Here is a 20,172-nt window from a genome sequence, read left to right as displayed (position 1 = left end):
AATATATATTGCAGCCAGATAAAACAATAGTCCTTTAAAAGGAATTTTGGGTCTCTAACACCTTTCAACAGTAAAGCCCGCCTGAAAAAAAAATCCTGTCCCTACACCATCTGTCCCTTCTGCTGCAGCTCTCCTTGACTAAGACTGAGCCGAACCACGTGTCATTGGGTGCTATTTAGCACCCGATGACGCGTTCCGGCCAGCCAATCACTGTAATGACAGTAACCAACATGGCTACGGCATTACAGTGAGTTCCAGTACCCTCACATTTATTGACTGCGTAGCAGCTAACAAACGTGCGGGGAGGCAACTTGGGCATCGCGCTCGAGTACACGCGTTGTTCGGCCGAACACTGTGATGTGCCGAGCATCGCGATGCTCGAGTCAAAATGGTGTTCGGCCGAGCATTCTCACCCAACACTATATCATATGCATTATATTGGCTGTTCCTACTGATTTTGGACCTCCCAACTCTCTTCATGTAGCAGATATGGGTGGAACTCAGGCAGTTGGTTTTGAACATATCTGCGGGAGATAAGCTGGTAACTGAGTTGTCTGAAAACAATTTTCACCCCTTTTCCAACCCATACATGCTTGGTCAAGTCTAGAGAACATATATCTCAAGGGGAAGTAGGTATCTATGATCTCTGTCTGGGGGTGGACCCTGTTTAAGCTGCCAGTAGACTAAGCATTCCACAAAGGGTTATAAATCTACTCAATCTTATTGCGATGCAGACATTTATCTCTCTTCTGTCTTCTTTGCACATAATTTATTATTCAGTGCTACCAAGTAATTCAAAAAAACTGAGTAAGAGCAAAAGAGCAAACTTCCTAATTAATTATTGAACCCAAAGTTAGCTGAGCTTAGTATTCTCTTTATTTGTCTTTCAATAGAGTGAAACTGCATAAATACATACATTTTTAACCAGTTACTTGTATAAATTTTAACTTTTTGATAAAATTTTATAATTTTTTCTCTTCATGACATCCACAGAAATTCACGCAAACATTCAAGCAGGATGTTTAAGGCTCCTTGAGAGACAATGAAAGACAGATGTAATGTGTATGATAACACTTACTGTCATGGTTGTATAGACCTTGGTAGGAAACCTGTGCCTCTCCGTCTGTTTTGAATTTGATTTCCCAGCACGCTCTATCAGTTGACCGTGCTCTGTGTCTAGCGTTACCATTTTTGCCAGTATGCTTTGCATTTTAGGATTGTATAGCACCTGGAAATCCATAGTGTGTCTGACAATGCCTTATGAGAAGATTTATCATGACTGGTGAAGTTTGTCCAGTTACAAATGTGTAAAGTGAAACATTGAAGGAATATTTACTTTTTTTGTGGCAAACTTTGCTTAGAAACAAACTATTTTAAAAACCAAAAATATGCCATTCCCCTGCAATGACATTAAATGGGTTATCCCCATGATTAACGCAAAAAAAATTAAAATCAGACATCATATGGTACATGACAATCTCTTTCTAACAAAGCTAGAACCAGCCCTGTACCTCACATGGATCCAGAGATCTCCCTATGCATTGCTGTAATTGCTCTGAAAGATTTTTTTCAAGTTGGCAGCTCAGAGGGAGTGTTGTTGCTCAGCGATGTGTCCTTTTTGCTGCAGCTCTCTCCTTATCAGAGCTGGGGGGATGGGTCCTTTCTGCTGCAGCTCTCTCCCTGCAGCTTCTAATAGTAGTCACTGCTGGTGGCATAGAACTGAGCATGTGTATCCACCTTGCTGAGGTGGACTGAGAAATAAGGAAAGGAACAAACAGCAGGTGGCGCTATACAGATATATTTTGTTGAATAACTCAGTCGCTATTCGATAATTTTAATTCTGTGCAATTACATGAGTATTCAGATTCAGGTGCGCTGATATAAAAAAAAAAAAAGATGAATATTTTTAGTGGGACAACCCCTTTAACATTAGCCCATTCATATGTTCAAGCTGGTAGGATGTTGAATGCTCACTGAGAGACAATGAAAGGCAGATGTAATGTGTGAGATAACCCCTGCCGATCAGCTGTATGTGGAGACGGCGTGCGCAGTGGGCACGTTCCATCCCCCCTCTCTCTTCCTGTTGCTGCTATGCCCATGGCAAAGCACCTTTCCTTCATACAGCTGATAGGCGGTGGTGTTGGGTGTCAGATGCCCACCAATCTGATATTAATGACCTATCCTGAGGTTAAAAGCCTGGAGAACCCCTTTAATGTCCCAGTTGTAAAATAAGACAAAAGTGTCTAAATGTGTTCAACAACACGCACCTAATTTATCATACAGCATGAACCGCTGTGATAAATCTGGTGCATTCTTAGTCTGCCTGGTCTAAGTTAATGCTGTGTAAACCTTAGACAGGATCCTTAAATCTACCCCAGTGTTAGGCCTCATGCACACGACCGTTGTGTGCATCCGTGGCCGTTGTGCCGTTATCCGTTTTTTTTCGCGGACCCCTTGACTTTCAATGGGTCCGTGGAAAAATCTGAAAACTCACCGTTTTGCAGCCGCATCCGTGATCCGTGTTTTCTGTCCGTCCAAAAAATATGACCTGTCCTATTTTTTTGACGGACAACGGTTCACGGACCCATTCAAGTCAATGGGTCCGTGAAAGAACACGGATGCACACAAGATTGGCATCCGCGTCCGTGATCCGTGGCCGTAGGTTACTTTCATACAGACGGATTCGAAGATCCGTCTGCATAAAAGATTTTTCAGAGATGAGTTTTCACTTCGTGAAAACTCAAATCAGACAGTATATTCTAACACAGAGGCGTTCCCATAGTGATGGGGACGCTTCTAGTTAGAATATACTACGAACTGTGTACATGACTGCCCCCTGCTGGCTGGCAGCACCCGATCTCTTACAGGGGGCTGTGATCCGCACAATTAACCCCTCAGGTGCTGCACCTGAGGGGTTAATTGTGCATATCATAGCCCCCTATAAGAGATCAGGGGCTGCCAGGCAGCAGGGGGCAGACCCCCCTCCCTCCCCAGTTTGAATATCATTGGTGGCCAGTGTGCGGCCCCCCCCTATTGTAATATCATTGGTGGCCAGTGTGTGGCCTCCGTCGGCCCCCCTCCCCCCTCTATTGTAATATCATTGGTGGCCAGTGTGCGGCCTCCGTCGGCACCCCTCCCCCCCTCTATTGTAATTTCATTGGTGGCCAGTGTGCGGCCTCCGTCGGCCCCCCTCCCCCCTCTATTGTAATTTCATTGGTGGCCAGTGTACGGCCTCCTCTCTCCCCCCCCCCCGCCCGATCATTGATGGCAGCGGAGATTCCGATCAGAGTCCCAGTTTAATCGCTCTGGGGCTCCGATCGGTAACCATGGCAACCAGGATGCTACTGCAGGCCTGGTTGCCATGGTTACTTAGCAATATTACAATATTAGAAGCATCATACTTACCTGCTGGCTGCTGAGCTGTCTGTGTCCGGCCGGGAGCTCCTCCTACTGGTAAGTGACAGCTCTGTGCGGCGCATTGCTTAATGATCTGTCACTTACCAGTAGGAGGAGCACCCGGCCGGACACAGACAGCGCAGCAGCAAGCAGGTAAGTATGATGCTTCTAATATTGTAATATTGCTAAGTAACCATGGCAACCAGGCCTGCAGTAGCGTCCTGGTTGCCATGGTTACCGATCGGAGCCCCAGAGCGATTAAACTGGGACTCCGATTGGAATCTCCGCTGCCACCAATGATCGGGCAGGGGGGGGGGGGGTCGGGAGAGGGGAGGCCGCACACTGGCCATCAATGAAATTACAATAGAGGGGGGAGGGGGGCCGACGGAGGCCACACACTGGCCACCAATGAAATTACAATAGAGGGGGGGAGGGGGGCCGACGGAGGCCGCACACTGGCCACCAATGATATTACAATAGAGGGGGGGCGGGGGGGGGCGCACACTGGCCACCAATGAAATTACAATAGAGGGGGGTAGGGGGGCCGACAGAGGCCGCACACTGGCCACCAATGATATTACAATAGAGGGGGGGCGGGGGGGGGGCGCACACTGGCCACCAATGATATTCAAACTGGGGAGGGAGGGGGGTCTGCCCCCTGCTGCCTGGCAGCCCCTGATCTCTTACAGGGGGCTATGATACGCACAATTAACCCCTTCAGGTGCGGCACCTGAAGGGTTAATTGTGCTGATCACAGCCCCCTGTAAAAGATCGGGTGCTGCCAGGCAGCAGGGGGCAGTCATGTACACAGTTCGTAGTATATTCTAACTAGAAGCGTCCCCATCACTATGGGAACGCCTCTGTGTTAGAATATACTGTCGGATCTGAGTTTCACGATGTAACTCAAATCCGATGGTATATTCTAACATAGAGGCGTTCCCATGGTGATGGGGACGCTTCAAGTTAAAATATACCATCGGATTGGAGAAAACTCCGATCCTATGGTATATTAACTCCTGACTTTACATTGAAAGTCAATGGGGGACGGATCCGTTTGAAATTGCACCATATTGTGTCAACGTCAAACGGATCCGTCCCCATTGACTTGCATTGTAATTCAGGACGGATCCGTTTGGCTCCGCACGGCCAGGCGGACACCAAAACGACTTTTTTTTCATGTCCGTGGATCCTCCAAAAATCAAGGAAGACCCACGGACGAAAAAACGGTCACGGATCACGGAAAAACGAAACCCGTTTTTGCGGACCGCAAAAAAATACGGTCGTGTGCATGAGGCCTTATTATGTGAAATGAGATGTTTGACCAGGTGTACCACTTGTAACATGCAACTCAGCCACAGGTCTGATGGGACTAAAACATTCGGTACCAAGTGATTACGGTGTAGGGGGAAGCTGGAAATAATTCCAACACAGTGTTCTGGGTCAGTACGATTACAACAAAACCACATTTTTTATAGTTGTAATACTGAAAACATATGGGGTCATTTATCAAACTGGTGTAAAGTAGAACTGACTTAGTTGCCCATAGCAACCAATCAGATCCCACCTTTCATTTTTGACAGGAAAATGAAAGGTGGAATCTGATTGGTTGTTATGGGCAACTAAGCCTGTTCTACTTTACACCAGTTTGATAAATGACCCCAATAATTTGTTTTCTTTTTATCAAAATATTCTTACCTCCATAACGTTTTAATAGTTATGTATACAGAGCTGTGTGAGGGCTCATGTCTTGTGGGACGATCTGTAGTCCCTACTGATATCATGAGTAGTGTGTGTGACTTAATTTTTTTGGGGAGGTGATCAATGGCGCATCAGGCAAAGGCCTAACAATATGCAATCATCATGCGATCATTTCTATTTGGCCTCATGCACACGGCCGTTGTTTTGGTCTTCATTCGAGAGGCAGTTTTTGCGGCTCGGATGCGGACCCACTTTCACTTCACACTCCGTGTGCTGTCCGCATCCGTTGCTCCGTTCCGTGGCCTGCAAAAAAAATATAACATGTCCTATTTTTGTCCGTTTTGCAGACAAGAATAGGCATTTCTACAATGGGCCGTCTGTTCCGTTCCGCAAATTGCGGAAGGCACACGGGCGGCTTCCGTGTTTTGCGGACTGCAAAAAACAAAACGGCCGTGTTCATGTAGCCTTTAGCAATGGGATTTAGTATATTGCAAAATAGAAAACGCTGTACAGTATATTCCAATGTAGTTCTGCCACCTGCAGGCCTACATTGGAATATACTGAAGAAAGGCCTAATAGTCTCTATCAGGTTCAAGCCTTTCACAATAAACAAACGGCAGCCATTCTAGGCCTGGGAGTGCAGCACTTCCAGATTTTCAGCTCTCGGATGCCCTGGTCACATTTGACCACGGTGACTGAGGAGTTAAATGCCTGTGATTGGTGGTATCATAGTTGCAGACATTAGCCCTGGGTATTTGCTGTTTAAGATAGCACAAACCCAGCAGCTATTGTACCCGCTGCGCTTACAAGCAGGAACCATTTTTAAAGACCGTACTTCCACGTACCTGTATAGCAGAGTTCCAGAAAGGGTTAATCATCTTTGCAATGTTTCTACACCTGATTAGAGTCCACCTGTGTAAATTCAGTTGATTGGATTTGGAAAGACACAGCTGTCTATATAATGTCTCACAGCTAACAATGTATATCAGAGCAAAAAAGAAGGCTTGAGGAGGAAAGAACTGCCTGTAAAGCTCAGAGAATATGTGGAGGTACAGATCTGGAGAAGGGTACAAAAACATTTCTGCTGCAACTCAAGTTTCCAAGAGGACAGTGGCCTACATAAGTCTTAAATGGAAGATGTTTGGAACAACAAGGACTCTTTAAAGAGCTGGCTGCCCCACCAAACTAAGTAATCAGAGTAGACGGAACTTGATAAGAGAGGTGACCAAATGCTCAGTGGTCACTCTGGCCGAGCTCCAGAGATGCTGATTGCAGAGGGGAGAAACTTCCAGAAGATCAACCATCATTGCAGCATTCCATCAATCTGGGTTTATGACAGAGTGGCCATAAAGAAGCCTCTCCCCTCATACAATGGGTCTTAAAAAAAAAAAAAAAAAAAATATGCAACACAGACAATACAAGGACGTCATCCATATCTGCATTTTGTGGACTGCAAAATATATACAGTCGTGTGAATGTACCCTTACGAAAAAAAATGCAATGCCATTGAGAATTTGGAAATGCAGTGTGCACTGTTACTAAGAAGAAAAAAATCTGAAAGTACAGTTATGACTTTTTCTACTTTGAGTACTGTTAGCAGCAGTGTTGAGTGATTCGAAGAGAAACAAATTGACTTTGATCCGAATTTCTGGAAAAATTCGATTTGCCACAAATCTGAATTACCTCACACGTCGTTTTGTCCCCAAAATTGGCAGCTACATGTGTTACAAAGGGAAAGTAAGGAGCCTGAGAATGCGTCATGACCCATAATGCCGTGCAGCTGGCCAATCAGCACACAGCCATACCCTGTGATGTCACAGCACTATAAAGGCTTCATCCCGCGCTGGATACCATTTCCCTGTGAAATGAGCATAGGGAGAGACCTGGCAAGTGCTAGAGAAAGTGTGTTAGGAACACAGACAGACACAGATTAGATGCAAATAATTCCATTATATTTTATCTCCGTTTTGGACCCGCTCCTGTTTTTGGCTTACAATTACTGATCAAATACTGATGAAAAATACTTACTAAATACTGACTGTCTGAAAGAGGCTTTATGGATGCCCAAAATATAGGAAACATAAACAATGTTGTTAACACAGTCTTACTGCCACTGCTGCTGCCACCACTGTCCCTGCTCTGTTATGGGGCCACTACTGTCACTGTTGCCACCATGCCCACTCTGTCATGGGGCTGCTATTTGAATATTGGGGCACTGCAAGGTTAAGTTCCAGGTGATAAATTAGACCTGATGCTTTTATTGACCTGTTATACTGACACACAGTAATTCCACAGCTAACAGAAGGGATTAGCTATGAAACTTGGTGACCTGCAAAGTGATGTAGACGGCGAAAAATTACAACTGCCTGTAAGGCCTCATGCACACGGACGTTTTTTTTTGCGGTCCGCAAAAACGGTTTCCTTTGTTCCGTGATCCGTGTCCGTTTTTTCTTCCGTGGGTCTTCCTTGATTTTTGGAGGATCCACGGACATGAAAAATGAAAAAAAAATCTAAGTCAAGTTTGCCTTTGAAATGATAGGAAAAAACGGACACGGATCACGGACACGGATCACGGACGCGGATGACAATTTTGTGTGCATCCATGAATTTTCACGGACCCATTGACTTGAATGGGTCCGTGAACCGTTGTCCGTGAAAAAAATAGGACAGGTCCTATTTTTTTTTTACGGACTGGAAACACGGATCACGGACGCGGATGCCAAACGGTGCATTTTCCGATTTTTCCACGGACCCATTGAAAGTCAATGGGTCTGCGTAAAAAAACGGAAAACGGAACAACGGCCACGGATGCACACAACGGTCGTGTGCATGAGGCCTAATACTGATGGCACAGTAACTACAGAACAAATGAACTATGAATTTGGTGCACTAGAACATAATGTACACAGCGGTGCCCTCTCCCTACAGTTTAAGTTCCAAGCCTTTACACTGAGATTGGGCCACCAAATGGGATGCATATGATTAGGCAGAGTGACCTTGGTGACGTTTTTTACTGCAGCTTGCAAATTGATTATTAATGGATGTGTAGTTTTACCGTGGTCGCTACTTGAAATCCTATCATTATGGAGAGCTGTTGTTACCAAGACCTGGCTGGTCGACCTGTAAGCATAATTTTGCTTACAAGTTGTTTTATATCAGGATATTTTTTCAAACACTCATTTTTAGTGATTTGCAGCGTGATAAACCCATTACCAATGAAAAAGAAGGTAATTGGAAATTAAAGAAGTGGAAAGTACAAATGAGGAGGTTGGCAGGGGATGGTCTGTACAGTAATTGCATAATTCTTAAAAAAAATTTAAGAAGGAAAAACATCTGAGATATCAGAAAACAGTGTTTATTAAAATATTTGTTGCTGTGTTAAATATCCTAATTTACAGTATATATATTATTTTTTTTTAGAATTTGGCACCCTGGTAAACCTACTACGTTCCAAGGATGAAATAACAGTTGGGAACACTGCTTTGTGTTTGGGAAACTGCTTTGATCTACCAGGAGTAGCCTCAACCTTGTTACAGTCTGATATCCTTAAGTTGCTTCTGAGCCATGCTGGTGGAGACTCCAAGAGACGCTCTGTGCAAGAGAATGCTGCTAGGGCGCTAGGGAAACTCTGTTCTGCAGAAACAAGGTAAGTGTCCGATAAAAAAAACCTCTCAAATTTAAAAGACGATAGTCTATGAAAAAATTATTCCCGAAGAAACGCTTTTATACTCTGCCAGTTAGTGCTGGCACCATCATCATTATTTCTTGTTTAAGTCCACCATATTGAGCTTATTAATTTAGTTATATATATATTGTTATAAGAGATGGGATTTGAAATTAGTTTCAACTCCCGTGCTTCTCAGCTATACATTTAAGGATATGTAAACTTTTGTTATCATTTTTGTGTTAATCTAGAGATTAAAATCCTGCAATTCTGTGTATTTAGTTCCTTCTAGATCCATATGCAATGGCGACTCTAGGAACAATATATAGGGGGGCACATACGATACCACAGTCAAAAATGGGGGGGGGACTAATGATTTTCACCACTTAATCATACTACTGAAAAAAATGAAATAAGTATATATAAATAAGTTTACAAAATACAAGAGTATTGCAATATGCAGGGATACCTTTATTGTACTAACCTAATACTTAAAAGACATTGCTTCAGACCTGAGAAATAGAGAAACACTCAAACTTTTCTTTATAGTTTAAAGCAGTTTCAGCAAGCACCAGGGCTGTGTAAATTATCCCATGTGTTAAACATGTCACTAAAGAAGACCAATGAACAGACGCTCACAGGCTTGTCCACAAAAGGGTGAAGAGTTTGGAGAAGGGAACAATCTAGGACAACATAACTGAATTCAAAAGTGAGCTGAATTGGATAATTTTTTTTCAAATCACCTATGTTGTCCTATATTGTTCACTTCTCCTGACTTCTCCAAACTCTTCACCCTTTTGTGAAATAACCCTGTGAGTGTTGTCGGTGTGTGCAACAATACTACTTATTCTGCTTGTAAAGCAGAATGCGGCGATCAGGGGTGCGTATAACTCAGGATGCGCTGGTCAGGGGTGCTTGTAACACAGGGTGCGCTGGTCAGGGGTGCTTGTAACACAGGGTGCGCTGGTCAGGGGTGCATCACAGATAGAAAAGGTACTTACAGTTCTGATGTGCTCTGTCCTCGTGCCTTCTTCCTCTAGGCATGGTGGCAGGGGGAGGGGCGCGCAACAATGTTTCCTGATGTTAAATCCCCAAGCCGCATTATTTTCTGCCTCGGCAGGCCCTTCTAGGCTGAAATACACAGGCAGCCAATGGCAGTGCTGCCCTCTCCTTCCCAGCCAATAGCAGCTGAGGTGGGCGGGGAAGATTCACTTGGCCGCCGACTGCCGAGGAGCCCGTAGTGAAGCGGATGGGCAGCATGGGCAGTACTTTCAGCTTGGCAAAACTGACAGATCGCCGCTGTACTTAGGGCCGTCCAAAATATTGATTGAACCCTGGGCAAGAATTTACTTGGGCCCCCTGGATCCCGCCTTTCCACACCCTAGCATGCAATCATGCCCTCCACCACAACACACACACAAAAAAAAATCCACACACCTCGTAGAGTAGTATACTTTAATAATAATGAGTGGCCACTAAAGGTGTTCCTTGGTAGTAATGTAAATACTGCCTTTTTTTCTGAAAAGGCAGTGTTTACATTAAAAAGCTTGCAGAGGCATGCTATAGACACCAGAACTATTATGTTTAGCTGTTGTGGTTCTGGTGACTATAGTGTCCCTTAATATAGAGAAAAAAAAAAAAGAATCAGCACAAAAGTATCAAATAAAATGGCTGTACCATTATTCTAAAAATTAAAAAAGCACAACTTCTGACACAAATATATAGTATTTTGCAGATTGCTTTTTTTTTTATTTTTACAATGTGCAGATAGTACTGTACTACTAACCCCTCCATCCACCCCTACATACAGGGTAATACAGCGCCACAAACCTCTTACATCCAGTGACATCTCTTTGATGTAGATGTTCTCTTTCCTCATCTTCTTCTTTCAGACCAGACCACCATTTTTCAGCCATCTCTCGTCTCTGCAGTTTGACAAACAAAATCTTAGTTTACTAATTTTCCATCATCCTCCTTTCTTCTGGACAAATCATCCTACCACCCCCAATACTGTGCCGCTGTGCTCGCCAATACTATACTGAAGAAACAGATAAACCCCCTGATAATAGTAGTACCATGCAGATAGTGCCCTTCAATAATTATTGGCACACAGTGACCTAAAATAACTGCGCCCAGCAAATGGTGCCCCTGACACTAATAGTGTAAACATAACGTCCCCCAAAAATAATTGTGGTAAGCTGATACTGTGACATGGTGCCCCCACAGTATTAGTGCTCCCAAAAGTCCCACCAATAGGAATAATTCTCTACTAGAGAATACATGGCAGTAATAGTGCTCCTACAGTGCCCCCAACATGTCCCCGACTCACCACTGTGCCCCAGGAGTAATAATGCTCCCATTGTGCCCATACCAGTAATCATGTTCCCCATAGACCTCCAGTAGTAATAAAGCCCATCATAATGCCCCCCAGTAGTAATAATTCTCCTTATAATGTGCCAGTGCAAAAAATACCCCCTTTTAATGCCCCCAGTTGAGCTAATGTCCCCATAGTGCCCCCATAATGTGCCAGTATAAAATACCCCTATATAGTGCCCCCAGTAAATGCCCCATAGTGCTCCTCTCCCCCTTTTTCCTAGTGCCCCCTATAATGTACTAATATAAAATGCCCCATATATAGTGCCCCAGTAGATGCCCTCAGTGTCCCCCCATAATTTGCAAGTATAAAATACCCCTTCTTGGTGCCCCCATAGATGAGTCCATAGTACTCCTCTCTCCCCTTCCCCATAGTACCCATAATAATGTGCCCCAGTATAAAATACCCCTATACAGAGCCCCCCATATAAAATATCCCTTCTTTGTGGCCTCAGTAGAAGCCCCCTTAGTGTTCCTCTTCCCCCTTCCCCCATTTAAAATACCTCTGAGGACGGCGATACAGATGACTATGGAGATGAGCGCTTCCACAATGGAAGCACTCATCTCCCTGTGCCCTACCGCCGCCCCCCTCGTCACCAGTGGCCAGCGGGGCTCAAGAGGCAGCTGCCTTGGGCCCCCCAGGAGCAACTGGGCTCGGGACAGCTGCCCCTTTTGCCCGCGTTAAAGGCGGCCCTGGCTGTTCTAGTGGCGGCGGCCAGCGTTTTAAAGGCGGGGCATGTGGGGGGCAAGGAAAAATCTGGGGGGGCAATTGCCCCCCCCTTTCCCCCCTGTAACGACGCATATGTCTTTATGCTTACAGACTACAAATAAACACAATGTAGTCAGATCCTGTAATCATGTTAGATCTGCGCCCTTTTCTACATTCTGTGGCTTAGTAAGAGAAATGACTGCATTATGTAATACACGCAGAGCTTGGTTATAACCATAAACACTCATAGGTCTGCATTGGAGCCTTATAAAAAACATTAATGTTGAGCGAATCAAAGTTAGCAAAGTGGAATTTGATCCGAATTTTGTCACAAATCCAAATTTCTTGATGGTTCATAGTAATGAATACATTTTTCTTGAAATGGCGGTAACAAAAAAAATACATACTCACCTCATCCATTTGATCACCCATCTTGATTGAAGAAAACACGTCATCACGCTGGGTGAGCGCGTTGATGCAATCAGTGATGATGACATGGTGACGTCACAAGTCGGAGTCTACCGTATTTTTCGCCCTATAAGACGCACTTTCCCCCCCCCCCCCAAAAGTGGGAGGAAAATGGCAGTGCGTCTTATGGGGCGAAGGCTGCCATTTTTACACTGATACTCTGCCGACCGCAAGCTGCACAGCGTCGCCGGCGTGTGTATCAGCGAGGGGGGAGGAGGGGCTGGGGGCCGGCCTTTAGTTTTGTAATGGCAGCGGGGCCCGGTGCAGTCACTGTATTCTATTGCACCGGGCCCCGTTCACTGTACTAATGCTATCTACTGTAACTGCAGGCATGCAATGTTTAACTATAGATATATTCGATCCAGTGCTGAGCAGCCTGTACTTGCGATCATAGCAGGCTGGAGGCAGGACGCAGGAGGCTGGGCGGGCGGGCACTGGCAGCGTAGCTTCCTACGTCACGTGCCTGCTCTGCCCACTTTATGAATGAAGCATCCACAGATCCCCCCCATAGCAGTGTCATGCCATCCACAGATGCCCCCATAACAGTGCCATCCACAGATGCCCCCATAACAGTGCCAGCCACAGACCCCCATAACCGTGCCAGCCACAGACCCCCATAACAGTGCCATCCACAGACCCCCATAACAGTGCCATCCACAGACCCCCATAACAGTGCCAGCCACAGACCCCCATAATAGGCGTCATTCACAGACCCCCATAATAGTGCCATCCACAGACCTCCATAATAGTGTCATTTACAGGCTTCCATTAGTTCAAGGCCCACCAAAAGCACACCTTTTGGTTCAAAATATATTTTTTCTTATTTTCCTCCTCAAAAACATAGTTGCGTCTTATGGGCCGGTGCGTCTTATAGGGCGAAAAATACGGTATATATATTTTTTGTATTCCTGACTAACTCCCTGTGGAATGTGACTCTCAGATGCCGCGATCAGTGTTGAACGTGGCATCTGAGGGGTTAAATGAAGGGGGCGGTTCGTAACTGTAACTAATCAAATTTTTGGTCGAAGTTCGGCAAAGCAGCTTTATGGAATTTTGAAAACCTCATCTGTAAAAAACATGATAGGAACATAAAGTTAAATCACAGCTGAGTAAATATGTCATTTTGATAACATTTCACAAACTTTGTAGAACTATTTGCATCAAAGCTTCAGATCAGACCCTAAATTATTTTAGACCAGACCCAAAGTTACTTAAGGAACCAGACCAGATCTCTAAACTCAATCGGGCATCAGATAAGACCCCCAAACTCATTAAAACCCTAGAAAGTAATTAAGGTCCCAGTCCAGACCTCTAAAGTTAATTCAGACCCCAGACCAGATAATAATATATAAAATATATAGTGTCCTCTCCTGGCTCCCCTTCAATTCCAGATGCCACCACACACAATCTCCATATGATCCATATACTTTTTGCGCTGGGACAAAACAGCAGCTCTGTCTCTGACAGCAGATCTGCAGTCATAGACTGATTGGAGGAGTCACTGCACTCCTCCTATCCATCTACGATGGCAGTTATGCAGAGTATGGACAGCTGGTGTCAGCTGAGTTCAGATTTTGGTTTGCCGTTCAGTACTGCTATTTTAAAGTATAAAATTGTATCTGCCTGCAGTCACCACTAGAGGGAGCTTATTGCACACTGGTGCATATATCTCCCATTGGATTAAAGGAGTTATCCCATGACTAATGTAAAAAATGAAAATCAGACATCATATAAACTCATATAGTACATGACAGTCTCTTTCTAACAAAGCGAGAACCAGCCTTGTACCTTATATGGATCCAGAGATCTCCCCATTCAGATTTATAGTAAGCTGGCAGCTCAAGGGGAGGGTCTTTTCTGCTGCAGCTAAGGGGTCGTGTCCATGCTCTCCCTATCACAGCTCAGGAGGCAGTTGAAGGATGAAACTGAGCATGTGCGGCCTTCTCAGTGAGCAGGACAAAGAAATAAGAAAAAGAACAAACAGCAGGTGGCGCTATACAGATACATTTTATTGAATAACTCAGTTGCTATACTAAATTTTTAATTACATGCAATTATAAAAATATTCAGATACAGGTGCTGGTTTGAAAACTGTAGAATATTTTTCATGGCAGTGACCTCACTTCCATTACTACCCACTATGTTTGTTTTCAGCTCTGGAGCTCACAGAACAGATAAGGAGGGATAAAACACACTTAAAGAAAGGCTGGAGGCTCCTGTGATGTTCAGAAGCAGTGTACAAGCAGTTCAGTATCACAGCTAGATCTGACATCAGGCAGTGAACTGCAACTTAGGAGGAAGTGTGACCCTCTAGTGATCATGACTTTTTTTCAGGTGGATACAGACATAAGGGGTCATTTATTAAGACTGGCGTTTATATCCACTATAGCTAGCGGTGGATCCGCCAAAGTTATGAAGAGGTGCCAGCCTCTACATAACTTCGGCACATCCAACGCCATTTCTAAATGTAAGAAATCTTCCTTCCTCGCTTATATTTAGACTATTTTCTACGCCTAAAACAGGTGTAGAAAATGATGAATGAGACGGGCTTACTGGCCGCCCCCTTCCTCGTACCCCCATGCCCACTTTTTTAGAAGTCGCAGATTGTAGCACAAATAACTTTTGCACCGCAATCTGCGCCAGAAATACACCATATATAGGCATTTAGGCATAGTTCTGGATAGTAAATGACCCAGGCATGGGATTCAGCCAGTTCCCTCCAGTTCTCCAGATCCGGTTGTTAAAATTACAACTGGATCAGAGAACCGTGTTACCAGGGCAGCTGGAGATCTTCGCTTCCATTGCTTTGAGCGCCACTGATAATTTAGCTCCTTAGTTGAGTAATATGTGTGTGTAGTGTATATATGGTGTATTTTTGTATGTGTACCATTTATATGGTGTATTTATGTGTGTTTACCATGTATATGGTGTATTTATGTGTGTTACATATGTATATGTAAACAACTGTTGTGACGGCGCGTGTCCGCCGTTGAGTTGGGAACCTGTTGTTAAACATTTGAATCCCACCCCTGAAATGAACCCCATATTTTTGCATGAGGTGATTTAGAAATTTGCTAGTTACATCATTCTCGATTAAATAAAATTAAATAGTGTGAAAGTGCAATGACTTTAAGCATTTTTGCTGTAGTCATGTGATTTATCATTAGCAGGGACAATGCATATACAAGGTAGAGGTTGCAACAACATTTTGAGCTGAGAAGGGTTATAGAGATTTTAAAAAATACTGTAACAGACCTTGTAACATTTGCTACATTTTGTAGACAGGTCACCCAAAACACAGAGCAAAGAACATTCGGTATGACGCTGTCCGTTAAAGCATCAATAATATACCCAAAACAACTAAAGAACAGGACAGCAATTGTATGACACAAGGTTACAAATTTTATTAAACAAATTGTTTTTTAAAATTGAAATCACATACAGTGCTGCCCATAATTATTCATACCCCTGGCAAATTTTGTTTTAAAGTTACTTTTATTCAACCAGCAAGTAATTTTTTTGACTGGAAATGACATAGGTGTCTCCCAAAAGATAATAAGACGATGTACAAGGGGCATTATTGTGGAAAAAAAAAAACATTTCTTTTATTTACATTTGAGCAAAAAGTGTCCAGTCCAAAATTATTCATACCCTTCACAAACCGTCACAGTCTGTGGGAAAATCAAAAGTTCTATACCATTCCAAATAGTCCAAGCTGTTCTAAAGCATCCTAATTACCCTGATTAATTGGGAACAGCTGTTTTAATCAACTCAACAGGTGAAAAACAGCAGCTCTCTGCAGTTGGTTTGTGGACAGTCATGGCTAAGACAAAGGAACTCAGTGAGGACCTGCGGCAGCGCATTGTGGCTGCTCACAAGTCAGGAAAGGGTTACAAGGCCATTTCTAAATGTTTTTCAAGTTCCAGTGGCTACAGTGCAAAGTATTATAAAAAAATATAATGTTCCGCACTGTGGAAAATCTCAGAGGACGTGGTCGGAAGACAAAAGTGACACCTGGGCTGGCCAGGAGGATAGTTAGAGAGGTGAAAAAGAATCCAAGGATCACCACCAAGGTCATCCTGGTGAATCTGGGCTCTGCTGGTGGCAATGTCTCATGACAGACAATCCAATGGACAGTGCACACTGCTGGGTTCCATGGATGCAGACCAAGGAGGACACCACTTCTCCAGATAAGGCACACAAAAGCTCGCTTGGCCTTTGCAAAAGCTCATCTGGACAAAGAAGAAGACTTCTGGTCTTCTGTGTTATGGTCAGATGAAACAAAAATTGAATTGTTTGGTCACAATAATGTTTCCTTCATTTGGCGTAAAAAAGGAGAAGCCTTCAACCCAAAGAACACCATCCCCACTGTCAAACATGGTGGTGGGAACCTAATGCTTTGGGGGTGCTTTTCAGCCAATGGACCAGGGAACCTAATCACAGTAAACGGCACCATGAAAAAAGAGCAATACATGAGGATTCTCAACGACAACATCAGGCAATCTGCAGAGAAACTTGGCCTTGGGCACCAGTGGACATTTCAGCATGACAATGACCCAAAACACACAGCAAAAGTGGTGAATAAATGGTTAGCAGACAACAACATTAACGTTTTGGAGTGGCCCAGCCAGAGTCCAGACTTGAATCCAATTGAGAATCTGTGGTGGGAGCTAAAGATCAGGGTGATGGCAAGAAGACCCTCCAACCTGAAAGATTTGAAGCTCATTGCTAAAGATGAATGGGCAAAAATACCTGTGGAGACATGCAAAAAGCTGGTCTGCAATTATAGGAAGTGTTTGATTGCTGTAATAGCCAATAAAGGCTTTTCTATTGATTATTGAGAAGGGTATGAATAATTTTGGACTGGACACTTTTTGCTCAAATGTAAATAAAAACTGAGAAATGTTTTTTTTCCACAATAATGGAATGTATATTGTCTTATTATCTTTTGGGAGACACCTATGTCATTTCCCGTCAAAAATGTACTTGCTGGTTGAATAAAAGTAACTTTAAGTCAAAATTTGCCAGGGTTATGAATAATTATGGGCAGCACTGTATATATCAGCAGCATTACATTCACAGGAAAAATATCCACAGGACTGCCATTAATAATGCATATAAATAACAGTTACGCCCATAGGCTAAGGGTATCGATAAACCCCAGCCCTAAATAAATAAAGTGCACAGTGCCACAAGATTGATCAATACATATAGGAGATAATGCGGTAAAGTATACAGACCAAAGCACTCCTGAGTTTCAGGACTGCTTTGGTCTGTATAATGTGAATGTAATGCTGCTGATATATATGTGATTCCAATTTTAAAAAACAATTTGTTTAATACAATTTTTAACCTTGTGTCATACAATTGCTGTCCTGTACTTTAGTTGTTTTGGGTATATTTTGTAGACAAGGAAATATTTGTAAATTTTTATCATACATTACATTTTTAGTTATAATCAACTCAGAACTGGTTTAACTACCAGTATTTAGATACACCCTGCATAGCTTCACAAGACCTTAAGCGTTGACATCTTGTCTTGACACTTCTAATCCATTCTTTCTTTGTACTTTTTAGATACATGACACAACTTCGAGAACTTCATGGAATCGAGATTCTGAACTCTTGCATGAAATATATCAAATGATTATCATCATCCACCCTATACGGGTAAACACGACAGTGTTAGCAGTTAGAGTCTACAGGTTATTAACAGCAGGAATTTTGTGTATGTATTTATTACAGTACTGCAATTTGTAATGTACAAACGTCCAAAGGGTAAATGTAAAACCAATAAATAAGTTTTCATAACCATTTATTTATTAGACTATTTAACCTGAATATGTGTTGGACCACTGTATGAATGACTTATGCTGTTTTTATAACAATGTCACTTACTAAACAAATAGTTTTGGTTGATCCTTGCTTAAAGGGCTAATTTGTTGATATACAGTATGTCTGTTCATAGGGTGGGGTGCCCCAAACACATATAAGAGCTGAAGGATGCCACTTTACTCAAACTCCTCTTGATTGTGATCATGCAATGAGGAGGAACAGAGAAACCTAGACTGAGAATGAGCTGAGTTGGACTAAGACATTGACCAAGACTGTGCTCTCTTTGTAACCATAGGCATGTTAATTCCTGTGAGACTGTAACCCCAAGGTAATTGCCTCATTTGATGTTCCAAGCCTATTGCATCTTTAAAGACTGTTGTAACAAGCAGAATTGTTAAAGAAAAACAAAGTACAACAGACCTAATTCAGAAAAGGTGTAATGTCAGTAGGTAGGGACAGACATGGACAGTGAACCCTAACTGGAACTCTTGTCTGCTTTCCCTGCCTACTTGCAGTGCAAGCTCTAAGTAGCAAGGCCGCAGCTGGTCAATGTTCCCTACTCTGCTAGACTGCGATACAGAAAATCATACAGAAATGGGTCAGAACCAGGAGGACAACAAAGTACCAATACGTTAGTCAGAGAGTGGTCAAAAGGGCAACACAAGTAATCCAAAAATACATGAACAGGAACACAGCTAGTAAGTCAGAGACTATCACTGGCAAAGGTGTATTGCCAGGAGGGAATTTAAAATAGAGTGCTGAGTTCCTAAATCAGAACCTGATAGGTCCATTGGACAGTATACAATATTTACAGCAACTGGGCAGCTGGCACTTAGCCTGCCACCAATCTCCCCAAGCGCACACACACTGCAGGGAGAAACAGAGCTATACTCTCTGTTTCTAAGGACGCAACCACGTCACTGGAGGGTGTGGCCTGGCAGCCTGCCTTCTGCGGACACACTGAAGCCAGATACCGCAGCCCTGGAGCCCGGACTGGTAAGTTCTTGACAAGAGGAATATCTTGAAGGTGTAGAGGCACAGAGAATCCCAAGTAGGTGTCAAAAGAAATCCTTTATTGACTCAGATAAAATCCAAATTATAACAGTGGCAACTGCTTGCGCATCTCAACCCCTTTAGAATTTTTAAAGTTAGCAAGCTTCAAGCATCAAGCTTGTTGCTCCACTTGAGAGCAGGCTGCATTCCCTCTGCCATGCTAGAGTGGGAAGCTATGCATGTCACTCAAGGACCTGAAACATCTTTAGTAAGGTCTGACCCACTTAAATATGGAATGAGCCTTCCTCATCAAATATGTTAGTAACAAGAGTAATAAATAAACCTGCCCCAAAACTAAGTCCTCAGCTGTAGTTTTTAGGCACCACGCAACATATGGCAAAATATACTGTAGGACATGTCCCATCTTTTGCGGTACAGAGGCAAGGACCAAAAAGCCCACAGAAGCACTTCTAAGTGCATCTGTGGGTTTCCAATCTGTTCCTCCGCTCCGCACCGCGCTGTGTCTTGCAGTTTGTGGACTCATTCAAGTCAATGGATCTGCATCCGTGATATGGGATTCAAACGGCCGGTGCCCTTATATTTGCGGTCCGCGATACGGGCATATAATTTATTTCGACTTGTATTATGGGGTAATGCAAACAAAAGGCAATTGCACCATTTTATTTACACACAGGGGTGCTCGTAGGGTTAGGGTGGGCCATGCACATCTTGTTCAAGCTGACAACAGCACTATCACCTTATTCGCATACATTCTGCATCTAGGCCAAGAAGTCCAACTTTGGTCTCATCTCAGAGCACCTTCTTCCACATGTTTGCTGTGTCCCCTACATGGCTTGTGGCAAACTGCAAACAGGACTTCTTATGGTTGCTTTCAAAAATGACTGAAGTACATGACTAATAGTTGTCCTGTGGACAGATTCTCCCACCTGAGCTGTGGATCTCTGCAGCTCATCCAGAGTGACCATGGCCCTCTTGGATGCTTCTCTAATTAGTACTCTTCTTCCCTGGGCTGTCA

At 43.6% G+C, this 20,172-nt stretch overlaps 1 protein-coding gene across 1 annotated transcript in view; it reads left to right on the top strand.

Moving 5' to 3' along the window:
• The window catches only part of TTC12 (tetratricopeptide repeat domain 12), a 175,848-nt gene extending 157,862 nt beyond the window's left edge, over positions 1-17,986 (top strand). The window contains exons 21-22 of the mRNA XM_040426869.1: positions 8,515-8,740; positions 17,886-17,986. Coding sequence (XP_040282803.1) covers positions 8,515-8,740; positions 17,886-17,955 — 296 coding nt within the window. The 3' untranslated portion in view covers positions 17,956-17,986. The remainder of the gene's footprint in view (positions 1-8,514; positions 8,741-17,885) is intronic.
• The last annotated feature ends 2,186 nt before the right edge of the window (positions 17,987-20,172 follow it).

Source organism: Bufo bufo, chromosome 1 (assembly GCF_905171765.1).
Source record: "Bufo bufo chromosome 1, aBufBuf1.1, whole genome shotgun sequence".
Classification (NCBI taxonomy): domain Eukaryota; kingdom Metazoa; phylum Chordata; class Amphibia; order Anura; family Bufonidae; genus Bufo; species Bufo bufo.
The sequence above is the reverse complement of the archived record's forward strand: the minus strand, read 5'-3'. Positions and strand labels throughout refer to the sequence as shown.